Raw genomic sequence first — 25,298 nt, forward strand, 5'->3', positions numbered from 1 at the left:
CCAATGATTCCCTCTGCCCATAGAGCATAGCAAACAGTTGCATCTCAGCAATGACCTATGGATTAGTATTACTCCAAATACAAAAATTTTCTAACGCATCCATCAAAATAGAGCTTCGTTGCTGAACAAAATTTTCTTGTGAAAATCCGGATCGATGGCTAACTTGTGCGGCGCTCTTGATGATCATGAAGCCATGATGTTTGACCTAGCTTTTTCATTTATGTTTAATTTATGTAGAGTACTTATGATATGTTATATTGTGTAATTTTTAACATATAGAATCTTAGATGTTTTAAACCGACTTCAAAATGTGGAAGTAAACTCCGGCGTTTTGATTTTTCTTGTCGAGGGTCTACAAATTTTGGGAAACTAGACTAGACTTTCTCATGGTCAAATCGGAACTTGATAACGCATCGGAGTTCGTCACTCATTTGGAAGCTGGGGCGTTGAGTTACTTTATCGAAGATTGAGTGTTAATCCTTCCAGCATGTGAAGTGAAAGTGTCATGAAAAACATCGCACTCAACGAGGTGTTATTGCCATTTTCGACGCTATGTATACGCCGAGTATACACCGTTAGCAATGCCGCTCGTCTGTGTACGAGTAGCTGAAATAATACTCTCAGCTTCGTGTCGAATCAAGTTCACACAGCGCCGACGCCTTGAATCGGGTCGCGTTTTATAACATATGTATAATTAATTAATAAAAATTAATTGCACAGACTAACACGAGTTTTAATGAGCATAAATTAATATATCTCAGCGGTAGCAGCTGTCGCTAATGATCGTATGAATGCGCGAGTTAGTGCAGGAGAATCGTCAAACGCGACATTTGTCATGTCACATGCGATGATTTAAAGTCATAAAGCACTAACTCACTTAATGACACATATACACACGCACACACACAAACACTTCGGGCCACCTAAATGACATGAGTAGCTGGTGAAAAGTCACTCGGGCATGCCAAAGCCAACGGCAAATCTGGTGGCGCACACGCAAGCATGTGCAACAGTGTGGCAAGCTAACTGATTTCGCTGATGAGCTAACGAACCGCGGGACAAGCGAGGCGAATGGCTGCCCAACGCGCCGAAGACAGCGCAGATGTGTGCACATGAAGTTCCAGAAGTCGTCGAAGCTGAGGCGAGCTGAAGTAGAGTACTCTGTGTAGAGTAGAGTGGGGAGAGACAATGACAACATGAATGACATGAAGAGTGCGCTGGCAGATAGCTTCGTACTTTTTCTTATTCTTATTGTGTTTTGGTGGTGCTCAACTGTGACTTGGTCAATGAGTTGCACTCTGCGTCAGCGCGCACCTTCTGTTGTTGTTCTTCCTAAGATTTTGTTGTTGTATACGTTCATGTCGATGATGAGCTTGCACTTGCACTTGCACTTGACTTCTGGGAAGGTTGCATAAATGCATGAATGACTACTTGACTAAGCTACAGGGAGCTGTGTCTGGCCCTAGCCGCGCTGTTCTAGGCTTCGTCTCCAGCACGCTACTCGCTACTCAGCTATCTTGGTCCACTTGCGTTGACGTGCGCACCATCGAATGGTAGCGCTGGTAAAGGTTTAACTGTTGCTCGCTGCTGCACCAATGGCTCGGGACGCGGCAAGGGGTCCTCAGTCGCATGCGCAAAGTCGTTGTATTTATATAAATTTTACAGTTAACTTGCAATTACACACTTGCTGACTGTGCACAGATATGTATGTATGTGTGCATGTGTCTTTGCTTACGCGAATAAGAAATTGAGAAAATGGGGGGAAAATTGAAAAACACTTGAAATGCAGTAGTCACTCTCGGTGGGTTGGCGCACATATGAACGTTGAACCCCAACTTCCGCGGTGCAAACAACAGTAATTTTTACAATCAGTAGCCCAACGGCTGGGAAGTTGCCGCCATACTTTTTAAGGCTATTTGAATATTTAAAATTGATGAAAGCCGTTAAAAGTCAATAATGTGCTCAATGATCTATGTGCTTATGTACATATATATGTATATGTATAAGTGATTGAGTGTGTATGTCAAGTAGGGAAAGTAGACAGTACACGTGATTGCCAGACTTTAGAGGTTACACATGAGGTCTCTTCAACATGTCGTTAAATTTGTTTTAAAATCAAAAATTTTGTGTTCGCCGAAGCGCGTTTGCCGGCATCTTCATAAAAGCCATGCGCTTTTCGGGAGCTTTTTAAACTTATGAAAGTATTTATTTAAAACAGTAGTATTTATACAGTTTAACATCATGGTAGAAAATTTTCAAATCGACCTTCTAATATCAAATCCTACCAAATTGAAAAAACACATTATAAATCGCAGACGTGCGGGTGACCTACTTCATTGCGATGTAAAATACTGTAGTCAGTTCTTGTATTGAATAGAAACAAGAAAAACGTTAACTTCGGTTGCACCGAAGCTAATATACCCTTCACAGGTGCATTTCTTTTAGTAAAAAGCTATACGCTATAGTAATCCGATCTGAACAATTTTTTTGGAGATTATATTATTATCTTAAGCAGTAATCCATGTCAAATTTCGTGAAGATACCACGTCAAATGCAAAAGTTTTTCATACAAGTCCTTAATTCCGATCGTTCAGTTTGTATGGCAGCTATATGCTATAGTGAGCCGATATGAACAATTTCTTCGGAGATTACAATGTTGCCTTAGAAAATAATCTATACCAAATTTTGTGAAGATACATTGTCAAATGTGAAAGTTTTCCATACAAGAACTTGATTTCGATCGTTCAGTTTGTATGGTAGCTATATGCTATAGTGAGCCGATCTAAACAATTTCTTCCGATATTACATTATTTCTATGAACAATAACTCATACAAAGTTTCGTGAAGATATATCGTCAAATGAGGAAGTTTCCCATACCAGCACTAGATTCCGATCGTTCAGTTTGTATGGCAGCTATATGCTATAGTGAGCCGATATGAACAATTTCTTCGGAGATTACATTGTTGCCTTAGAAAACAATCTATACCAAATTTCGTGAAGATACCACCTCAAATGTGAAAGTTTTCCATACAAGCACAGAATTCCGATCGTTCAGTTTATATGGCACCTATATGTTATAGTGGTCCGATATCGGAAGTTCCGACAAATAAGCAGCTTCTTGAAGAGAAAATAACGTTTGCAAAATTTCAAAAGGATATCTTAAAAACTGAGGGACTAGTTCGTATATATACAGACGGACATGGCTAAATCGACTCAGCTCAACATACTGATCATTTATATATACGATATACATATGTAGCATATATGCTTTATAGGGTCTCCGACGCTTCCTTCTGGGTGTTACAAACTTCGTGACAAACTTAATATACCCTGTTCTGGGTATAAAAATGCAATGACACCGCCAGTGATCAAGTTCACCTTTGAACTCCAAATGTCGCACGACGTCATTTCCCAAAAGGCCTTTAAGTCAATCTATCAAGCAGTCAATAAGATTTTCCATGTCTTTTGTTTTCAAAGCACATACTTTTTCTGGAAGCAACTAACTCAGTTGAAATCCATCCAATACTTCTCGAGAAAAACGCGTCTTCAAATCTTCGCCGATTGTATCCAACAGAGGAATGTACACTGAGACCTTGTAGTATTCTTCGCAAGTTCTCACGCACAAATTTTATCGTTTTGTTTGTCGACCGCAGATTCTTGGTTTTTTTTCGTCAACTTTCAGTTTTGCCGATATCTCTCTCGTGTCCAAATAAATGGATCGAAAATGTTCGTCAGCTTTTTGTCTTCGATTTCGAAACGTTACAAGCCGTGTGTCTATCATATTTGATGCCTTTGCCAGAACGATCGACTTTTTCTGAAGAATAACGCTGAACGAATGAGTTAGAGATATAATATCATCTCTGCGATGGGTATCAACGATGATCGTTGACGATCAGCAACAATTTCGCGGCAAATTGGATAACTGCATCATGCCGTTGAACCCATTTTGTTTCACAAAAATTGCCAGAGTAAAAACCACGTTCCCCCATATCCCTTCTCTTAATTCGCAACTGATCTAGTCGTTCTTCCGCCGTTACAAGAGAATCTGATGGCGTTGAGTCAACAATATTTCAGGGAAAGCTGAACTGGCCTCCCTTTTTACGAGGCATATTCGAGATAATTCATGATGATTTCATAGGTTAGTCGTACGGAAGCATTTATTATTATTTGATCATTACATTTGACCAATCACACCATTTCAAGATGGCGACGGTCATCATAGCAACTCGTGATATCTGAAAAATATATAAAGTGCGAAAAAATCAAATAAAATTCGTGTCTAAGTGCAACCGTCTCTGAATATCATCGTTCCACCACTTCCAAAATTCATTTTCGACATATACGAGTTGAACGTTTTACATGCTGAAGCTGATAGACGTAAACGTTGTTGTAGTCGCAAAGTGAAAAATATACGATCCCAAAATAAAACTCCTTGAGGCTTCTGAGAGGCTGTTTAAGACTACTGTGCAAAGTTTTTTTTATTTGCGGCGAGGTAAATAACTCTTAAAGTTCAGGCCACTGACTCCGAATTTCGGTAGAACTTTTAATAATTTCAACTCGTTCTTGTATCGTATTTCTTTCGATGATGAAATGACAAATCTTACTGAAGAGAAATGTCAAAAGAGTAGGAAAAAATATGGTGTCGTTTGTTGTCCCTATCGGTCTACTTTTGTAGTGCACAATTGAAAACCGCTATACATAACCCCTAGAGCATAAATTAATTTGTAAATAACTTTCTCGGACGACAAATTGAAATTTAGTTAAGATGTTCGTCGACGACTTCGACTGTAAACGTTACAGGGACGCATCTCTTTATTACAATCGATTTTAACTGTTTATAGTCATGACTACCGACCAATAGTCTGACTGCTTTTCGGTGATATAATATATACTATCTTATCAAAGCTCACCCTTTGTAATTATGTTCTAATGCTAATTTACTGTACTCGAAATCCAGACAATTTTTAACTTCGTGCTTCGCCAGGTATCAGCTGCTTTTTATTTTTTTATCATTTTTTGCTTCCATTATATTTCTGCCCCATATGCGTTCTGTGGTCTAAACATATAATTTACTTGTACTCTTCATCCATTCTACACGTCCTTATACGCTACCGCGTGTCCTTCGAAATTGAGATTAATTGCTTTCAACAAACGAAATTTTTATTTTTTATGATGTGTAAGTCTATATCCAATGGTCATGCGCTAAATTAGCAATTATTTGGTGCGCTCAGTTTTTCCGGCAGTTTTTCCACTGTTGGCGCCTTTTCAATATTTAATTGCCTCTATGTACGGTATTTATTCCTTTTATATTATTGCTTGATGTTTTTAAGGAAGGACTGACCTACCCACTTATGTACATATGTAGTCCAATGTCTCGGACACCATGTGGCTTTCACTTTTACGCTATATTTATTATAATCATGCAGTGAAACAATTGTCGAAGTTAAAAAATGCGCGTCGAACAATTTAATCCAAAAAACTGGATTGTCTTCACGGCTCATGCCGTATTGGCTCCCTCCTTAACTTTTGTAAGCTACAATCGAAATTATTATTATTTTTATTTGTCAGTTTTTTATGCATTTCCTCTTGCATAAGTCGTCTATCACTATTGAGACACAACTCTGTTATAGTCCATATCTCACCATATGTTTCTGTGGCAATCTTCCATAGCTCGTGAGTACTCCACTTCTGCAATTTTTATGGTTTATTATATTGATTGCTGTTAATTATTATTTATTTTCCTCTCATTCTGTATCTTTTCAGCGCTCTTTGGTGACTATGGCAATATTGGACGCATTCGTCGGCGCCATCATCCGCGTGGCACGAAGCGTGGCCGGCCACGAGGCAGCACAAGGCGTGGCGGCGGCAATGGCTCTATGGGACGTTCAATCTCATCACCGGGTAATGCAAATGTAACAATGCCCGGTACGCCAGGTGGAGAAGGTGGGTTATGGTCATTAAGAAAATGTAAATATATTTTTTTTATTTAAAGGCAGCAAATGGGTGTTAAAAGTCGTTGGCTAACGCAATAAATTTAAACAAGAAAAACGTTAACTTCGTTTGCACAGAAGCTATTATATGATACCGTGGGGCTAGTGAGGGACTAGTTCGCGTTATATAGACAGATAGACGGACATGGCTAAATCAAATTCAGCTCGTCAAGCTGTTCATTCATAAATACTCTTTATAGAGTCCCCGACGTTCCTTCAGAGTTACAGATTTCGTAATGAACTTAATACTCCCTGTTCAGGGTATAATATTTTAATTTATGGCTGAGCCGGCTTCAATGAACTCTGATTTGTTGAATTCTCGCATCGAAATGTTAAGAAATATGAAAAGGAAACATTTACCAAATAGAATGGTCTCAAATATTGCTTTGCCAAATATCATGTTCGGTGCTGTTTCGATTCTAGCATTTTTTAGCTCCGTTTACGAAGCTAAGAACTCGACGAATCACAATCGTCCAATGATATAATAATAAGAAGATATTCTCCGTACAATGACCCACGATACAAATAAATTCTGACAAAATGGCAGCGTTTTTTTAAATTATACCTCAAATTTTGATCGTTTTGGGCCTGGCAAATTTCGATTTTGGATCAGACCAAAGAACCGATTCAGTCATTGTAGATTCAAATACAGAAAAAATAGTAAGACTTTATTCATAATTTTAAAATACTAATTTTATTCTTCAAAATCCTATGTCATACCCCTCAAAATAATCCCCTTGACCTCAATACACTTGTGCCAACGTTTTTTCTTCGCCTCACCTTTGTCACAATATTCGACTGTCTGTTTCCGGGTCGTAAGCATAGATCCAAGACTCATTGCCAGTAATAAGGACATCTTGGTAGTCGGAAAGCATTGTATCACAGACGTTAACCCTGTTTTCGAATCGAACTTTCACTTTTCTTCGGCCCAAAGGATTTTCCAAATATTTTTCACTGATCCTTCCGATGTTTTAACGACGCCAGTAAGTTCTCTGACTGTTAATCGTAGATTCTCAAAAACCAAGTTCTTCATTTTATTGACGTGTTCATCATCAGTTGTGTTGATTGCCCTCCTGGATGTGGTTCGTCGTTCCCGACCCTCCATGAATAATTTGTACCAATCAAAAACACTTGTTTCCGACAAACAATCGTCACCGAAGACCTTTTTCGACATTATAAATGTTCCGGCACCAAAAATTTGGCTCCACACACAAAATTTATTGGACTTTGGATGTGTCACTTGGCACAGATGTAACTGAAAGTCGTACCGATTTATCCGTTTTCATAGTAAATCTACAAATCGCATATGCTTGCGAACAATCAGATAAATGTTGCTTTACAGAAGGCTTTACAGTTATTGAGTTACCGTTACTTTCTTGATTAGGACGACCGGGAATTACTGAGCTATAACTACTTTCCAAGCCGGAATATATCCTCCTCAAGGCTTAATGTAATCGTTGAAGTATATTGCTTGAATGTAACACTCCTGCTTGCTTATATGCAACTCTACTATTGCCCGCCACTTAAAGCTAATTAATTTAACTGCCTGTTTTTCAGGATTTCGAAATGTGCTTGTGGTTTTTACGAAATTCTTGAATGCCCTCTTTCCTATACCACTTCCGTTATGCTTATATATTTTAATCCGTACTTCCCTTTGCCTTGACAAATGTGGTTTCGTTCCAGCGCTTCCGCTGTTCCTTTGCATGCCTGCTTTACCGTGCTTTGGTTGTACTTAAGTACGCGCCTAAGTGGCACTTAAGCTAATGAGTCACACTCAAACACTCGCGAATGAAGGCGGGGAGGGGGATAATGCTGCCAGAAAAAAATAAATGTTTAATAGAGTGTAATAAGTGTGAGTATTGAATGCGCGTCAGCAGGCAGTGGTTAGATATCAAGTTTAAGTAGGGTGGGTGGCTCAATACGTGACATATTTTACAGTTATTTTGTGTACTCACACTTGCCGCATATCTGATATGCCTTTGGTGTATATTATTACAATCTGATGACTACCCTTTCCCTTATCGCGCGGAGTCAAAGCAAATATTTTCTTTTAGATTTTTGATATGCAGCAATCAATGACATTACAAAAGTGATAAAATTGAAATTGTTATTATATTATCAATGATGCGCAAGAATATGGAATGAAATATGTTAAATAACTTCCTTAATTGCTCAGTTTGCTTAACTTTGGGTTGCTCTGAGGCATATCCGGGCAACAGAGTGCAGTCTGCGAGGTGCATAATTAGTGTAACCGCTTTTGCCTACCATTTCTGGCTCGGAAATATAATTGATTGCAAGCAGTGAGTCATTACAGAGTCACGGATTGCCCCATCATAATGGGTTGCCAAAAAAGTCTTGCGGTATTTTTATTGAATTTTTTTTTTATTGAAATTGAAATGAATTTTTGATGACTCATGCCCAGCTCTTGACCGATGCTACGGCTGCTACTATGCCGGTCTCTTTCGACCAATTCAGCGATTTTATCGCAATTTTCGACGACAGGCCTACCGGAGCGTGGCGCATCTTCGACCACCTCTGCACCAGAACGAAAACGTTAAAACCATCGTTGTGCGGTGGAAATGGAAACTGTATCGGGTCCATAAACTGCACAAATTTTATTGGCGGCTTGAGTTGCATTTTTGCCTTTATCGTAGTAGTACTGTAAAATATGCCGTATTTTCTCTTTATTTTGCTCCATTTTTGCGACGCTATAACTCACGAACGACTTAAAAAGAAAAGACAATCAATCAAACGCGTGTTAGCGCGTGAAATGAGCTTTCCAAAAAGGTATAGCATGACCCGATGCGACGAATAAAACTAGAACTACGCGCTTTCAGCGACAACTAGCGAAAATACCGCAAGACTTTTTTGACAACTTAATACTTATACCACATTCTCTGTACCTAAAATTTTGCCGGTTCATATATCTATTTGATGAGGGGAAGTTGTCGAAGAAAAACTATTTTGAGGCTTTAAATCTTATGTCATATGATTTTCTAGTGGGATATTTACAGATAATGTAGATCGGACGTATTTTTGAAGCCTCAAGTTAGTCGAATTCTAACCAGGAAACGTATAACGTGGATATAAGAACATTTTACACCAAACTAATAAGTATTTCGCTTTTGATGATTTTTCTGCTATATTTGCTTGTTGAGTCCTCATCGATTTAGAGTAGAATCGGTATGAAACTTGACAATTCACAGGAACTTAATTTTTCTATTTCATTCTCCAAAAGTAAACACATAGCATCATTAATAAAAGATTTCGAGTTGATTTGACGGACATTTAAAAAATAAATGGCGGAATGTGTTGATCCAGTTCGAACCGGAGCTCCTCGCGACGATTATCACTAATCCTTAGAGATTCATTTCAAATCATTAAAAAAAAATTAGTTTTCTTAACAGCCGAGCGGCTTTCGAAATATAGTTAATTGAATATATGTAAGTGTTAAAATTAATAGTTAATTGTTTATAAAAAATCGTTATTACAAAAAATCTTTTGATCAGTCGAGTTTTCCAAAAATTTCATTGAATCGCTACAGAGCGGTTTTCAAACTACAGTGGTCATTAGTTTAAAAACCAACACGCATTTTTGGTTGCAGCTGCAGCTACCTGCTCTCGAAGGTTCCAAGGTTCCGATAACCCTTTTCTAATTATCGGTTAACTCGAAAAGTATTTGTCGCATTTACATTAAATTTCCAGAGAATATTCCGATATATTATACTAACAAATGGAATCGTAAATATATATTGTGACAAAAAAGTACCCAGGATGATCATCAATATTTATTTTTTCGCCTTCACAGTAATCCTCACCAGATAAAAGTCCTCGAAACACTTTCCGTAGGTACTTTTTGGGAAGACTTTCCGCTCCTTCAGCGTATTTGGTTTTATCTCTTTGATCGATTGAATGCAGGTTTCACGGAGCGGCAATTTTAGTTTAGGTAATAAGGAAAAATCACACGGAGCCAAATCTGGTGAATATGATGGTTGATCGATGGCATTCATTGCATTTTAGCTTTAAATTCAGTCACAATTATACTCTTTTTGAAAAAAAACTCACCTTTATCGGGATGTGTCGAGGCAGAACGCGTTTCATACCCAAAATATTCACAAAAATCATTCGAACGGACTCGCGAGAGATGTCGAACTTTCTATCCTTCACTTATTTAATATTTTCATCAGTTGAAGAGGTCGAAGGTCGTCCAGAACTAGGCACATCTTCAACGAAATGTCGAGCTTCTTTGAAGGCGTTGTACCAATCGTGATTTTGATAAAATAGAATCGCCGTAAGCCTTTTTAATTACAATTTCCGTGCGCTTTTTGTCCCAATGTAGTATGATGACAACTTCGTCATTATTTCATGACACGAATTAAAACTATTTCATAATTTAGAAATAGGAAAATCGCTAACATTTATGCTCAACATTCGCTTCGAATCACGTCCAGTAAAATCTATTAAGCGTTGCGACATGTTAAGCGTTCGAGCAACGCTGCACTTAGTGCCACCACCACACAGCCATTTACTTGTCACTACGTAGTAGCCTCGATTTCGCCAGCGTTCACCGCTTGACATGTGGCACATGCCACTCCTCGCCGTTGGGAATGCTACATAGTAGCTAATTTCGTATGCAGACACACTCGTTGCCTCGCTTCCGCTTTCTTCCACACGTGATTTGTCAACAAAGCCAGTCGCCGGCGGCGGCATCATCATTAGCGGCGCTTTTGTCAAACACCCGTCGGCTTCCAGACGTGGTCCCCTATTTACATAAGGAATGTCCGTCCGCAAACGCGTACCATTTTCCCGACTCCTGCCCAAATTATGCCGTGACGCAACCTGGATTAACCAGCGACAACATGCCTATCGATGATTTTACGTAATTTTCGGTGGAAAAACCTTGAAATCAATGCCGTGGTGATTCCAGCTCCCGTCCGACAAGCAGCAGAGTCATGCACATGTATGTAAATACATACAAACTCGGTTGTAATTGTAGTCCTGCACGTAGCGCGTAGGGGGAAGCGCTGCCAGCGCCGTTTAACGCATAAGCCGCTTAGTGCAATTAGCATTGTTGTAAGCGCATTGTCGGCTTGTTGCATTGTGGTACGTGCCACTGGGCCGATAGCAGCGGATATTAATGTGAAATATTCAGTATTTGCGAAAGGGATATCGATACAGGCGCGCTTACCGGAGCGCAGCATAGCTAATCTCCTTCGTTGTATAAGAGCCATAATGTGTCTCCGAGTTATGTGCAAATGCACAGTTTACAGCAAATATAAATAATAAATAAATTCATTGGAAAAAATCATAATTCTTCAATTTCTTCTAAAAAACACTTTGTGTCTAATACAATACTTTCTCTCCTCTCTTCCGTACAGATGGCGCGCACTCAACGTTACTCACGAATTTAGGCGCTGCCGAAACCAGCTTCACTTCCACCGTGCCAACGCCGGTGAAACGCGGTCCTGGACGTCCACGGCTCAAGACAGCCGGCCCAACATATGCGGGCACACGCGGCGCCCCACGCACACGCAAGCCAATCGGTCCATTGGTCGTGCCACTCGGCCACAGCCCCGGCGCCACACCAATGACACGCAGCCCGGCTGTCAGCCGCGCACCTAGTCCCAGCTTTTCGGAGCGCAGCAGCTACAGCGCCACCGGTGCTGGGATTAGCACGTCGCAAGCTAGCGGCAGCAGTGGCACAACTAACAAGGATGTGGGCAGCAGCTGAGCACCGGCAGTTAACTAGTTTCATTTATGTTAAGAAGTTTATTTAACGAACAACCAATTAATTTATTACACACACACACACACACACAAACACATACCTAAAATAATTTTTCATTTTTATATTTTATATCCTTTTTGCTGATACTTGGATTTCGCAAACTATTGTGCTTTTATTAGTTTAAGTCCAACAGTGTTCATTACGCATTATTCACTAACTAAGAAAAAATTAAAAAAATATTTATATTAATGTATTAATAGTATTTTAAGCTGTATTATTAAAAATATTGAGCAATTGCATAAAGTCAAACAAATTTTAAAAAAATCTTATTTTGGCAAAATTTTTCTATTACCTAAAAAATACTTTTATTTTGTTAAACAGTGTATTTGCTTTTAGGCTTTTTTAAGCTGTATACAGCAGCGCATTTCTCTTATTATTGTATTACAATTTGTTTTCAAATGAGAACTCAATATTATTGCTGAATGTAAAAACTAAAAAAAATTAAATAAGTAAACGAAAATTCAAATAAATAAAAAATTCTAAAACTATATACACTTTGTACACAATAACTCACATAACATTTTCACGCTGCACGAGCTCTTTTTATACTTTTTGGCATTTTTCCTTACATACACTATACTTTTGCTTACAGTTTTTAGGTTATATTATATTTAATTCTAAAATTTTGTTTAAAAATGCAATTAATAAGCAATAATTGATAAGCAGAAAAAGTTGAATAATGTACTCAGTCATAAATCAACTAAACATGTGCGATTCTTTCCTCATTTAGTTCATTAAAATTGCATTTGCGAAATGTTGTCGATAGAAGAAATCGAAAGGAAAAATATTTTGAAAAAAAAAAATTAATTAGAAAAAAGCATACTCTGTAAACACACGCCCACACACAGCCAATGAAGAAATATTTATTTACCCTGTATTAAAATATTAAGTAAATAAATTGCTCACCCTAATAAAATAAGAAAACGCAAGCCAAATATACTTCTTATTTCTGCTCGGAAATGAATGGTTTGAAAGCAGCGTAGATATGTACATACATATAGTCACCTAAAGTGCAAAATAACGCAAAAAAAAATCGAAATTGAGTTTTTTACATCATGTTACATATACTATATGTATGTATGGATGTAGGATAAAAAAAATAATTTTCAGCTTCAGCTGTCAGATATAACCAATATATAACCACTTTATAATCGAACTTAAATTTTCTTTGAATGTGAGTGCTTTCAATTATTATCGATTTTCCTCGCCTGTAAACTTATGAAAATGGATGTTCGTATTTTTACATTTTAGGTGACGATATCGTATTCTTGATTTCTTGAATTCACAGGTTACTAATTGCATGTACTGCGCAGGCTTTAAAATATAAACCGATCTATCGATAAATTGTTTCTCATCCAGAGTATCAAAAACTTATAAAAGTTCAAATAGCGAAATAATTTTAAACTGCAGTGCGTTAAAAAAATAATAATTTCTCTTTTGCGCAGTCACCGATGAGTACAATTCAGTCACTCTTCTTAATGTGTCCAGAAGCGTTTTGAAACAGCCGAAGCATTCGAGAGGTTCCAAATAGACTATCAAAAACTGCAAAGCATTTGCATACGAGTTGTACATATGTGAAAAGGTGGTCTAACCATTATAGAGAAACTGAAAACATAGATTAGAAGCCATGAAGAGGTAAAAATCAGTTAACATCTAAATGTGAGAACAAAACTAACATTTTCCCGTTGTTTTAGTCGTCATAATTGTCGTTTCCCAGTTGTCGTTTTTATCATCGCTTTCTTAAGTCATATTCTTCAAAAATATCGCCAGGTCAAATAAAAGTCATTGAAATTTTGTGTATAGGTGCGATTGTTCTCATTTTTGAGAAGAAACTAACGCTCTGTAGAAGGGAAGCTAAAATTTTTTTTTTAAAGGCACTCGATTTACCATGTGTCTAAATACAATACGTGACAGACTTCAGAGATCTGGTATCAAACGCAGCAGTGCTGTATTCAAACCCTTACTTTCAAAAAACCCATTGAAAAGAGGTTGCATTGGGTGCAAGAAAACATCAACCGTAATTGAAGCAATATCATTTATTGATGAGTCTATGCCTGTATTGCTCAACTCCATGAGTGGTGCTTGGTTAAGAAAAGAACAAACATTTATTCAAAGAAGTGTTCAGCAACCTTAAGAGGCGCATTTATAAAATGTTTCTCCGGTAATGAATTTGTGGTTTTGAGGTGTTTCACAGACAACCGGAACGCCGTTAAAATGATAAAATTGTATAAAAAGGTTTTACTGAAGTCAGCTGAAATGCCGTTTGGAGAACGCAAGAAGGTAATGATCGGAAACATAGGAGCAGACTCTGTACTCAATGGAAACAAAAAACCCATAATTTTAGATTGGCTTTCACAGTCACCTGAAGCAAATCCAATAGAACGTTTGGGGCTTTAGTGCAAGCCTAAATATATAGAAAAGAACTTTAAAAAATTGGTAAATGCTGATTTAAGGTCTTTCCATACTCTTCAGCATAAAATGTATGGTTTTGGAAATGAAAAAAGAATACATACTCTGAAGGGTCCCTCGTTAAGAAATATTATTATTATTGTAAATAAGAATTTTAGCAAAATTGTATTTCTAAAATATATCTTAAAATATTTCAATTTTATATCGAACCCCTTTAATCAAACCATCTCGCTGTAGATCCCAAAACACCACACTTTTGGGTTCCGAAAGAACATAAGTTGTCTTGTTTAATATTTTCTACATACCATGATATACAGAAACATTTTGCTGAGCCGATTTCTCGGGGAAATTGCCGTTATATAAGCATCTAAACCATTTTAACCCTTGTTGTTCTTAACAAATAATTTTGTTCAAGAGTTAGGCCCTCCTCTTTGGTGACTTTATTGCTTTACGAATTTGGTTGTTTGATGCCATTATTCGTTGGAAAATTTTGTAGATAATGCCTTATTAACAAGTAAGGAAGGGCTAAGTTCGGGTGCAATCGAAAATTTTATACTCTTACAACTTGCAGGAATCAAAGCAAGGAAAATACCTTAAGATGTAAAACGTCAACCTGAGGATCGAAATCCAAGCAATTTTTTACACATATACATACATACTATATATAACTTAAAAGGTTTGTTAGAAAAACGAAAACATTATATGTACATACGTAGCATATGGAAGTTTGGGTAGTATCGACCAGATTTTATTTATTTTTCCCAATAACACATAGTATTAACATGTCACATACTAAAAAACTAATCGTAAGAGTAAAGTCAGTCGGATGTTCGAAAATCCTGATATTAGTTACATGGGGGGTAAGTCGATATTTTAGCTCGAATTTATTTATTTTAGGCACAAAAATACCCTGTTATGAGTAAAACACGCAAGCTACTTTTCATTGAGATAACTCACATTTTGGCCGATATATGCGCTACAAAGTCACCCGGAAGGTCGATTGTCTTTATATTAGATATATGGGGGCTGAGAGAAGTATTAGTCCGATTCAACCTATTTTTGACATACAGACATACCATTGTCAGAGAAGTATTACCCTTGAATTTCAATTATATACCTCAGACATTGTATACTTTGAATGAATAAGCACCAGGGTCTAAATATTTGGTACCAAGGGGCGTGAACAGAAGACACTTTTGAGTACTGTTTTGAACAACAATACTGGATTTGAAAATTTTTTGGTCAAAAGGTGGCATACACTAAGGACATTATACATGCAAAGTTTCCCCATTCCCATTATATTAATTTCTCCTTGATTTATGTACTGAAAACTGAACGAATCAAGTGGAATTAAAAATTGTGCTATAATGGGAAGTAGGCGTGGTAAGGTGGTAGATTTCGCTCATTTTCACAACGTGACTTAAGAATATAAAAAAATGCCCCGCCCCAAATTTTGTCGAGATCGTAAGTCGGGTTTCGAGGTATGGAATTTCACCAAGAAGTGGGCGGTGCCACGCCCATCGTAAAATTTTCATACCGGCTCTCATAAAGCTTTCTTTTACCATCCCGGCGGAAATTTTTACGTTTCTGACGCATTTAGTTATTGATTTGTCGCGCTTTTAGTAGTTTTGAACAGTACCGTTAGGTGGGGAGTGAACGGAGTTTTCATCCGATTTCATCCACTGTCCTTAGCAACTCCTGTAAGATTCGTGCTGGGCGAATTTGGTTGTTGTATCTTTAGTGGTTTAGGAGATATATACATTAAAGTTAGTAGAGGGAGGGGCAACACCTACTTTTTCCAAACATTTTTCTCAAAGGTGCCCCTTGCTATAGCAATCTTCTGTACTAAATAACAGCTTTATATCTTAATTTAGTACATAGTTACGGCACTTTTTATGTTTTCGATTAATGGCGATTTGTGGGCGTGGCAGTGGTCCGATACGTCTTCTCACTTTAGCTCGCCTTCAAACGGTTGTTTTTTGGTTACCCAGACGGTACTTGGTCTAAGACCGGAAGTCGTGAGCTGCTTGAGCCATGTGTAAAATAATCGTTTCTGGCTCAAGAACTCCGCACTTCAGTAAACTTCTACACATGGCTACATACTTCAGTCCCGCAAATCACTTATCTAATATTCCGCTTGCTATGTTCGGACCCTTTCATCCAAACCAATTTTGAAAATTATTTACATCAACACACCAAAAGCTCTACAGGGGAATTCATTCTATAATCAAAGCCATGACAGCTCAGTCAAAACGGTCCCGTTAGATTGGCAAAGGAAAGTGAAGCTCGTAACAGTTCATAAAAATGTTAGAATTATCGAAACGAAGAACATAAAATGTACATGTTTCCTTACTTGTGTGCAAATGTAAATATGTGTGCGTATATGTATGTATGTGGGAAGACAGAAGACTGTCTGTGCCGCTAGTACTTGTATATGCTGATCTTAACAAGTGCACTGCCAATAAAGCGTACAATAACAGCAACAACCATCGTAGATGAAATATGTGGAATTAACCAATAAAACCGTTATGTGCAACAGCAGATTGCCACTCTAGCGCTTGTATTGTGCACTGCATTGCTGACATGCCAGTGATTTCGCACCGCTGAAGACACTCTGCGGGCACACACACACACGCTACCGCATTGATTTGCCTGCCACTCAGCTTCATTGTTGCAACATGCAACATGCCAACATTTTCGCGCATTTAATTGAAAGTTTTGTTAATATTTTTCCGATTTGTGTTATTATTGAGCGCGATATGCGCTGCCTATACACACACATATACTCGTACACATGTACTTGCGCCTCTCACTCGCTGCAAGCGCTGCCGGTGCGCCACTTTAGTCGCCGCCAGGCGCAAACGCATTAAAAGCGACAATCCGCGTCTGATTTTAATTGAATTTGAATTTTTAATTGATATGACAAGGAGCCGCGCGTCCAGCGCTGAGAGCCAGAGCGCCGCAGAGCCGCTAACAGCTGCTCGGACGGTTTGTTTTGGTTGTTGTTGGCACTTTGATCACTATAACTGTCGGCTTTACCGTTTCTATTGCCACTATGCGTGTTTGCAGGCATCTCCGCACATTGCGGCAATCTCGAAACTGGCAGGCACATAAATTTTTGGAAATATGAGTTGCGGCGAGTGGATTTCGTGGCTCGTTAAATACGCAAATATTTGATTGTCTTTTTATGCTCCGTATTTTTGATTAAACGTACATAAATGCATATTTGTTTGACACTTGACAGCTAATCCGTTGATTATCAATGCTGCTTGATGAGTGTTTCGTAACTTGTAAGCCGTTAAAATTTCGAATTGTGCCAATCTAAATATTTGTTCGAGCGATTTCGAAAACAAATTGTTGCGAAACAAAAAAGTGAAAGCGTTTTAGCTTTTTCTTCAATTTGTGCCATAACCATCTTAAAATGTTGGTCTAATCGAAGTATCAAGTGAAGTCAGTTTATTCTTTCATATGATTCGAAGGCATATGGACTTTTATCACGTTAGAACCATCCCAAGCGACATCGCTTCGCTCTATGGGCCTTGAAAAGTTCCAAGGAGATTTGACGTTTTCGAACCTAATTTTGTTCAGCGATTAGGCCCATTTCTAGCTGAATGGGTATGGAAACAAGTTAATTGGTCGCGTTTGGGACGAAGACCTCAATTTGTCGATTCCAAGATAGTTTCAATAATTGGAACTGTTTTATACCACATTCTGGCGGATTTCGAGAAAGAATTTGGGCTTGCATCCGTATCAAATTGTTCTCACTCGAAAACTGAAGCCATTGGTTCATCATAAATGTCATAAATTTGCTGATTTCGCCGCGGAACAACTTGAAAAACGATTTCTTATAGAAAATCATCTTCTCCGCTGAAGCTCACTTCTATCTGAGTGTTGAGGTAAATAAAGAAAACTGTCGATTTTGGTGCGAAGAGAATCCACAAATTATTCATAAACAACCTTTTCACCTAAATTGACAGTTTGGTGTGGTTTTGGTCTGGTGGAATAATCGGACCGTGCCTCTTTCGAAATGAAGCAGGTGAATCCATTACCATCACTGTTATGGCCGCAATTGGAAGAAGTTGATCATGACAAGATCTGTGCCAACAAGACGGGGCAATGTGCACCACAGCACATGCAACAACCGGATTATTGCGTGAAAAGTTTGGGGATTCGGTTATTTTAAGAAATTGTGACATTGAATGGTTTTCAAGAAGTTGTGATTTAACTCTATTTGACGACTTCTTGTAGGGTTATTTGAAGTCATTGCTCCTTAGCAATAAACCAGACTGTCTTTAAGCTTTGGGAGCCATATGACATACGGCTCGATTTAGTGGAAGAGACACTCGAAAATTGGGTTCGAATTCGTTCCTGCAAAAGAAGTCGAAAAGTTCATTTCAATAATGTTTCATTCAGAACTTGATTGTACCGATTGTACATCACATTAAATAAAAATCATTTGAATTTCTTTATCAATTAGTGTTTTTTTCGAAAGGACATCAAATCACTCTTATTGGAAAACCCTGTATTAGAACAATAATGAAGAGCGATTTATGAAAGGTTTATTATGTTCATTGAGAGAGAAGATTGAAGAGAACTCAATTATCGGCGGTCCACAGAAGTACTTAGAATCAAGGGGGATGTTAGAAATTAATGATGATATTAATACATTTAAAAAAACTCTAAACTTTCCGTCTAAGCCGTTCGGTTAGAAGTATTATTTCCTCAATTAAATAACAAAAAGATATAATTTTATTGTTTTTTAAAAGAAATTTAATGTGTTTCATTACAGCCTGTTTGTGTACAACAACTTTCCTACTGACCAGAAGCTACCGCGTGTGGGCGATTGCTTTCGGCAGACGGTCCAATAGCCGGACAAATGCGAATTATGAGTTTGATCGAAGGGGAGTAGCTCATAGTAGATAATGCCCTGCAAGCCCCACGAAAAACGTAGAAAAATCATGCATGATCATCAATCCCGGCTTGGGCACCATTTGTGTTGGCCTACCGCTATTCGATAACTTTGCTGTTGTCGATAGTAACCTACTTTTCATCCACAGCAACCTTATCTAATATATTGCAAAATACTGGATTTCTTTTACTTCTTCTTTATTGGCGTAGACCACCGCTTACGCGGTTATAGATGAGTTTACAATAGTACACCAGTCTTTCTTCATTTAGAGATTCCAAAGTGGAGCCAGGTCCTTCTCCACCTGGTGTTTCCAGCGGAGTGGAGGTCTTCCGGCGGGTGCTGCGTCGAATACTCTCCAGAGCTGGAGTGTTTTCGTTCATTCCGAACGACATGAGGCCAAGCCAGCGTATCCGCTGTCTCTTAATTTGCTGAGCTATGTTAATGTCGTCGTATATCTCGTACAGCTCATCGTTTTAACGCTGCCAATGCGCAAAGGACCATAGATCTTTCACAGAACCTTTCTGAATCTTCTCGATTCAGCTCTGCAGCACTAATTATTTTTCTCTAGCAGCAGATTGAAGAAGTCGCACGATAGGGAATCGCCTTGTTTTAGAACCTCACTTGGCATCGAACGGCGAGAGGTCAGCTTTCCATTCTGAGAGCTCCTTTTGGTATTGCTTAAAGTCAGTTCTAATTCTTCTTACTAGACGTCTTATTCATTGGTTTGAGAAATTATAGGAAAATAGTTTTATACAGAATTATTGAAAAGGTTGTATTACTTCCAAAAACTAGTATAGGAGTTAACTGACCAACTAGTTTGGTAAAATGCAATCAAGGTATACAAATCGTCTTCCACAGCCAATTCTTCTTCCTGCTACAAAATTTAAAAGTAAAAATAATCATATACATATACTATACAACAGATATAACAGATGCGCTCTGTAAAGCAGGGGCAACATTAGAAAGCTTATGTACAACTTTTATGACTAATTTTGCTCCGCTTTGCGCCTAGACATTTCTTTTGACAAAAAAAAAAAAACAAGAAAAAACGTTAACTTCGGCTGCATCGAAGCTGATATAAACTTCACAGGTGCATATCTTGTAGTAACTATGTGTTCAGTTTGTATGGAAGCTATATGCTATAGTAATCCGATCTGAACAATTTTTTCGGAGATTACATTGTTGCCTTAGAAAATAATCTATACCAAATTTGGTGAAGATACATTGTCAAATGTGAAAGTTTTCCATACAAGAACTTGATTCTGATCGTTCAGTTTATATGGCAGCCATATGTTATGGTGGTCCGATATCGGCCGTTCCGACAAATGAGCAGCTTCTTGAAGAGAAAATGACGTTTGCAAAATTTCAAAAGGATATCTTAAAAACTGAGGGACTAGTTCGTATATATACAGACAGACAGACGGACAAACAGACAGACGGACAGACAGACAGACGGACATGGCTAAATCGACTCAGCTCGACATACTGATCATTTATATATATACTTTATAATGTCTCCGACGATTCCTTCTGGGTGTTACAAACATATATATTTGTGAATTCCATTTGTGAATTCCATTTGTATACCCGAATCATCAGCATTTTTATATGCAAATGGTACCGTAATAATTTTATGAAAATTCTGAAAACTAATTTCCGAATTAATTGCACGATTGGCTGTATGTCTCCGTGTTTGTATTTTACTTGTAGTGCCAACTCATTCTAGCGTGAATTATTAATAGGACAATAATATTCAGTGCTATATAATAGAACTGACTTAACATTGTTATTGTTGTTACCGTCGCTTCATTACAGGGCATATGTATCTTCAAGTTAGTTGGAATTAAATTTCTTAATTTGTATATCATAGCAACACAATGGGGGACATACAATACTGATATAAATATTTATGAACTCACCACACACACAAACACAAACAAATATTGCTTAGCTTCTGTCTGCCAGCATTTCTTCATTCAAATGAGGTAGCTTAATGGGCAAAACCATCAACTACCAATACACCTACAACCTTTATTGCGAGCGTGCCACCCGCAGAAATTGTTGTTGTTGCTTTTGTTGCTACCGTCAGCGTGTGTAGTTGGAAGGTAAAACGATGGACACGACTTCACCGCAGGATTCGGTCGCGCTTTTCAACTTTTTTAGATTTTTATCATTTTAACTATTTTACAAATTTTCGATGAAGCGTTGTTGTTTTTGTGTGTTTATTGTTGTTAATGCCATAATGTGTATATTTGCTGCTGTTTCTTGTACATATTTTGGTATGATTTCAGTACTTGGGGGGCGGTTTGCTGTTGCTACTGCATTACTTTTTGTGATAGCTGCCTGTCAGTGGCGGAGTAAAGAATATACAGTGTGCGAAATAATTATGAACCTATGCTGCAACGTAGACTTCTGTTATATATGTTATATACGTATAAACTTAAAATATTATTAACGCGCGAGAGACAAAAAAATTCCATGGCAATAGTGGCCATCATTAGTCCTATTCTTATATTATTTTACACTGAACACGGTATGGCTCAAGCAGCAACGACTTCCGGTCTTAGACCAAGTATCCTCTGGGTAGCCAAAAAACATCCGTTTAAAGGCGAGGCCGCCACATAAAAAACGTCCCCAATGAAAAGGGGAGAACAGCCTCGGATGAGAGACCTTCTTTTGATGACGACCACTGCAAAACTGTTAAGGTCCTGTCCGGTCTTTTAATTGCCGCTGCCCAGTTGGTTAATGTCTTTGCAAGAATAAAAGCTGACACCACCGCCGTGCAAAAAGTGCGATAGACGGTATAAGGACTGATACGAGAAGACCTTGTGATATTTACTTCAGTGGCCATATAAACGAGCGTAAATTCGGTGTGTGCACCCACGCCCCAACGAAAGAGAAGGACAATGTGACCGCCTCCACGACGTCTAAATCGTACTTGGCAATTTTAACGCCAGGGTGGACACAAAAGATATATTTGACACAACGGTCGGTAAATACAACCTCCATGACGAAACATCCCCAAATGGGTTGGAGCTGATCGACTTCGCCGAGGTCCGAAATTTGATTATCTGTAGTATTTGAGTATCTGTGTCCAGCATAGGAAAATTCATCAAGCTACTTGGTTGTCTCGGGATCGAAATGCCGCCAACCAGATCGATCATGTTGTGATAGACGGAAGTCACGTCTCCAGTGTTTTAGAGTTCCTAACATTGGCTCGGACCACGATCTTGTCGCAGCCACCTCTGTGCAGCAATAAATGCACGTCAACAAACAAGTTTATGTCACAACGGGGCTAGCATAAACTTCAGTGAAAACTCTTAATTAGAATTTTCGTCTTTTAGGTTATTAACTGATCTATTTTAGTCTATAATATCCGAAATTATATGCGATATTTATAACAATAATACATAAGTTCTCAGAGAAATAACTGACAGAATCACCAATATATTACTAACGGTTCTGCCAAAGGAAATACATAGGGAAACATTTTTTATTAAAGGTGTATACATAATTATGGTCTCTACCGTATATGTTTATTTGCATATATTTTAATGAAAACAAAAACAAAGCGGCATATGAGTCTTTGCTGTTTTTTGTTCTTTTTTTTGCCTGTTGTAGCAAAGCCTGTCTCTGTTATGTTAGTTTCAGTGGTCGGCTTTCATGTGACTCGACGCGTTTTTTATGCAAATTAATTGTGTCTGCGCGCTGTGGCAAGTTGATGCCTTTTTCACCCACTAACTTCGGTTATTGTGGTTGGTCTGCTTGCCACCGCGGTGGCTTCTTCAATTTACTGGTATATATTTGTTATTTGTATGTTGTTATTGTACTCATCGTTTGTCTATTAGTGCTGCTAAATTTGTTGTACTTTGTAACGCTGATTAATATCTAACTAAATGCTTGTTGCGATAGGCGTAAAGCGTTCGTCTATTTGTTTCCATTTAACCACCAGCGACCAGAGACTCGAGGTTTGCTGTGTGGTTTGTGGTGTTAAGTTGTTGTCGCAGGTGTAATTTTTCTATTTTTAACCCTCCTACGGTTATTTGCTTTGGAAAATCTAGGAAAGGGTAAATTGGTTTTGCTTTCGTTGGACTAGCTCGTCTTCGAAGGCTCCCACTACTTTTCAGCTGGCAGTGTGGCTTGATTTTGAATATATGCCAAGTGAACAGAGCTTGCATATGCGAGCTGACGTTAGACTTATGAAGGTTACTGTTTAGAAGGGTTGTCTAAATATTTAACAGTCGATGAGACATGCTTTCGAAACCCGATACTACTTTTTGGTATACAAAATGGCCCAAGGTAATTTTGTCTAAAAATTGTCTAAACTTTTATGAATTTTTGGCATTGGGAATTATTTTATTGGGATTAAGTTATCTCTTACTGCAAAAGTTAATTTTGTGAATTTAAGTCTAAAAGCCTCCCTCTAATTAGCTTTTAATAAATGAAAAAGTGTTGGAAAATATAAGGATATATATGCTGCAAAATTAGTAAACTTATACTAGCGCAAAATGTTGCTTTATCCTTTGAAAAATGGCTGGTGATGCTTTCAGACCATAGGGTTCTTGAAAGTGTCCTTCCTGGGTCATGAAACCGGTCTTTTTTCTATTATCGATTCTTAACGGAATATACCAGAAAGCTAAATTAATGTCCAATTTCAGAAAATATGCTGATTGTCTTGTCTTAGTCACCAAGTCGGCGATTAGTGGAAATGGTTGAGCTCCACGATTTTATTTAAGTCTCTAAAATCTAGATTTTTTCGTTTGCTATTTGATCTTCTATTCTTAGAAACACTTCTCCAGCCTGCTGAATGACAGTGAACGTACAACACCAGGAGACGGAGAACCCGATTCCCCAATCGATGACGATGGAGCAGACGTTCCATTGCCCGACCATGAAGAAGTTCGAATAGCAATTGCCCGCCTGAAGAACAACAAAGCGGTAGGCCGACGGATTGCCGGCCGAGCTATTCAAACACGGCGGCGAAGAACTGATAAGGTGCATGCATCAGCTTCTTTGTAAAATATGGTCGGACGAAAGCATGCCCAACGATTGGAATTTAAGTATGCTCTGTCCAATCCATAAAAAAGGAGCCCAATCCCCCCACAATCTGCGCCAACTACCGTGGGATAAGCCGCCTCAACATCGCATATAAGATTCTATCGAGCGTATTGTGTGAAAGAATAAAGCCCACCGTCAACAAACTGATTGGACCTCATCAGTGTGGCTTTAGACCTGGCAAATCAACAACCGGCCAGATATTCATCATGCGCCAAATCTTGGAAAAGACCCGTGAAAGGAGAATCGACACACACCACCTCTTCGTCGATTTCAAAGTTGCTTTCGATAGCACGAAAAGGAGCTGCCTTTATGCCGCGACGTCTGAATTTGGTATCCCCGCAAAACTAATACGGCTGTGTAAACTGACGTTGAGTAACACCAAAAGCTCCGTCAGGATCGGGAAGGACCTCTCCAAGCCGTTCGATACCAAACGAGGTTTCAGACAAGGCGATTCCCTATCGTGCGACTTTTTCAACCTGCTTTTGGAGAAAATAGTTCGAGCTGCAGAACTAAATAGAGAAGGTACCATCTTCTATAAGAGTGTACAGCTGTTGGCGTATGCCGATGATATTGATATCATCGGCCTCAACACCCGCGCCGTTAGTTCTGCCTTCTCCAGGCTGGACAAGGAAGCACAGAAAATGGGTCTGGCAGTGAACGAGGGCAAGACGAAATATCTCCTGTCATCAAACAAACAGTCGTCGCATTCGCGACTTGGCACTCACGTCACTGTTGACAGTCATAACTTTGAAGTCGTAGATAATTTCGTCTATCTTGGAACCAGCGTAAACACCACCAACAATGTCAGCCTAGAAATCCAACGCAGGATAAATCTTGCCAACAGGTGCTACTTCGGACTGAGTAGGCAATTGAGAAGCAAAGTCCTCTCTCGACAAACAAAAACCAAACTCTATAAGTCACTCATAATTCCCGTCCTGCTGTATGGTGCAGAGGCTTGGACGATGTCAACAACGGATGAGTCGACGTTGCGAGTTTTCGAGAGAAAAGTTCTGCGAAAGATTTATGGTCCTTTGCGCGTTAGCCACGGCGAATACCGCATTCGATGGAACGATGAGCTGTACGAGATATACGACGACATCGACATAGTTCAGCGAATTAAAAGACAGCGGCTACGCTGGCTAGG

The 25,298-nt window shown here is 38.6% G+C and overlaps 1 protein-coding gene across 2 annotated transcripts in view; it reads left to right on the forward strand.

The window, feature by feature from the left end:
- The window catches only part of LOC120766243 (chromatin-remodeling ATPase INO80), an 86,674-nt gene extending 73,967 nt beyond the window's left edge, over positions 1-12,707 (forward strand). For both annotated transcript variants that reach the window (XM_040091744.1, XM_040091663.1), the window contains exons 16-17: positions 5,765-5,944; positions 11,369-12,707. In XM_040091744.1, coding sequence (XP_039947678.1) covers positions 5,765-5,944; positions 11,369-11,721 — 533 coding nt within the window. In that variant the 3' untranslated portion in view covers positions 11,722-12,707. The remainder of the gene's footprint in view (positions 1-5,764; positions 5,945-11,368) is intronic.
- The last annotated feature ends 12,591 nt before the right edge of the window (positions 12,708-25,298 follow it).

Source organism: Bactrocera tryoni, chromosome 1 (assembly GCF_016617805.1).
Source record: "Bactrocera tryoni isolate S06 chromosome 1, CSIRO_BtryS06_freeze2, whole genome shotgun sequence".
Lineage (NCBI taxonomy): Eukaryota > Metazoa > Arthropoda > Insecta > Diptera > Tephritidae > Bactrocera > Bactrocera tryoni.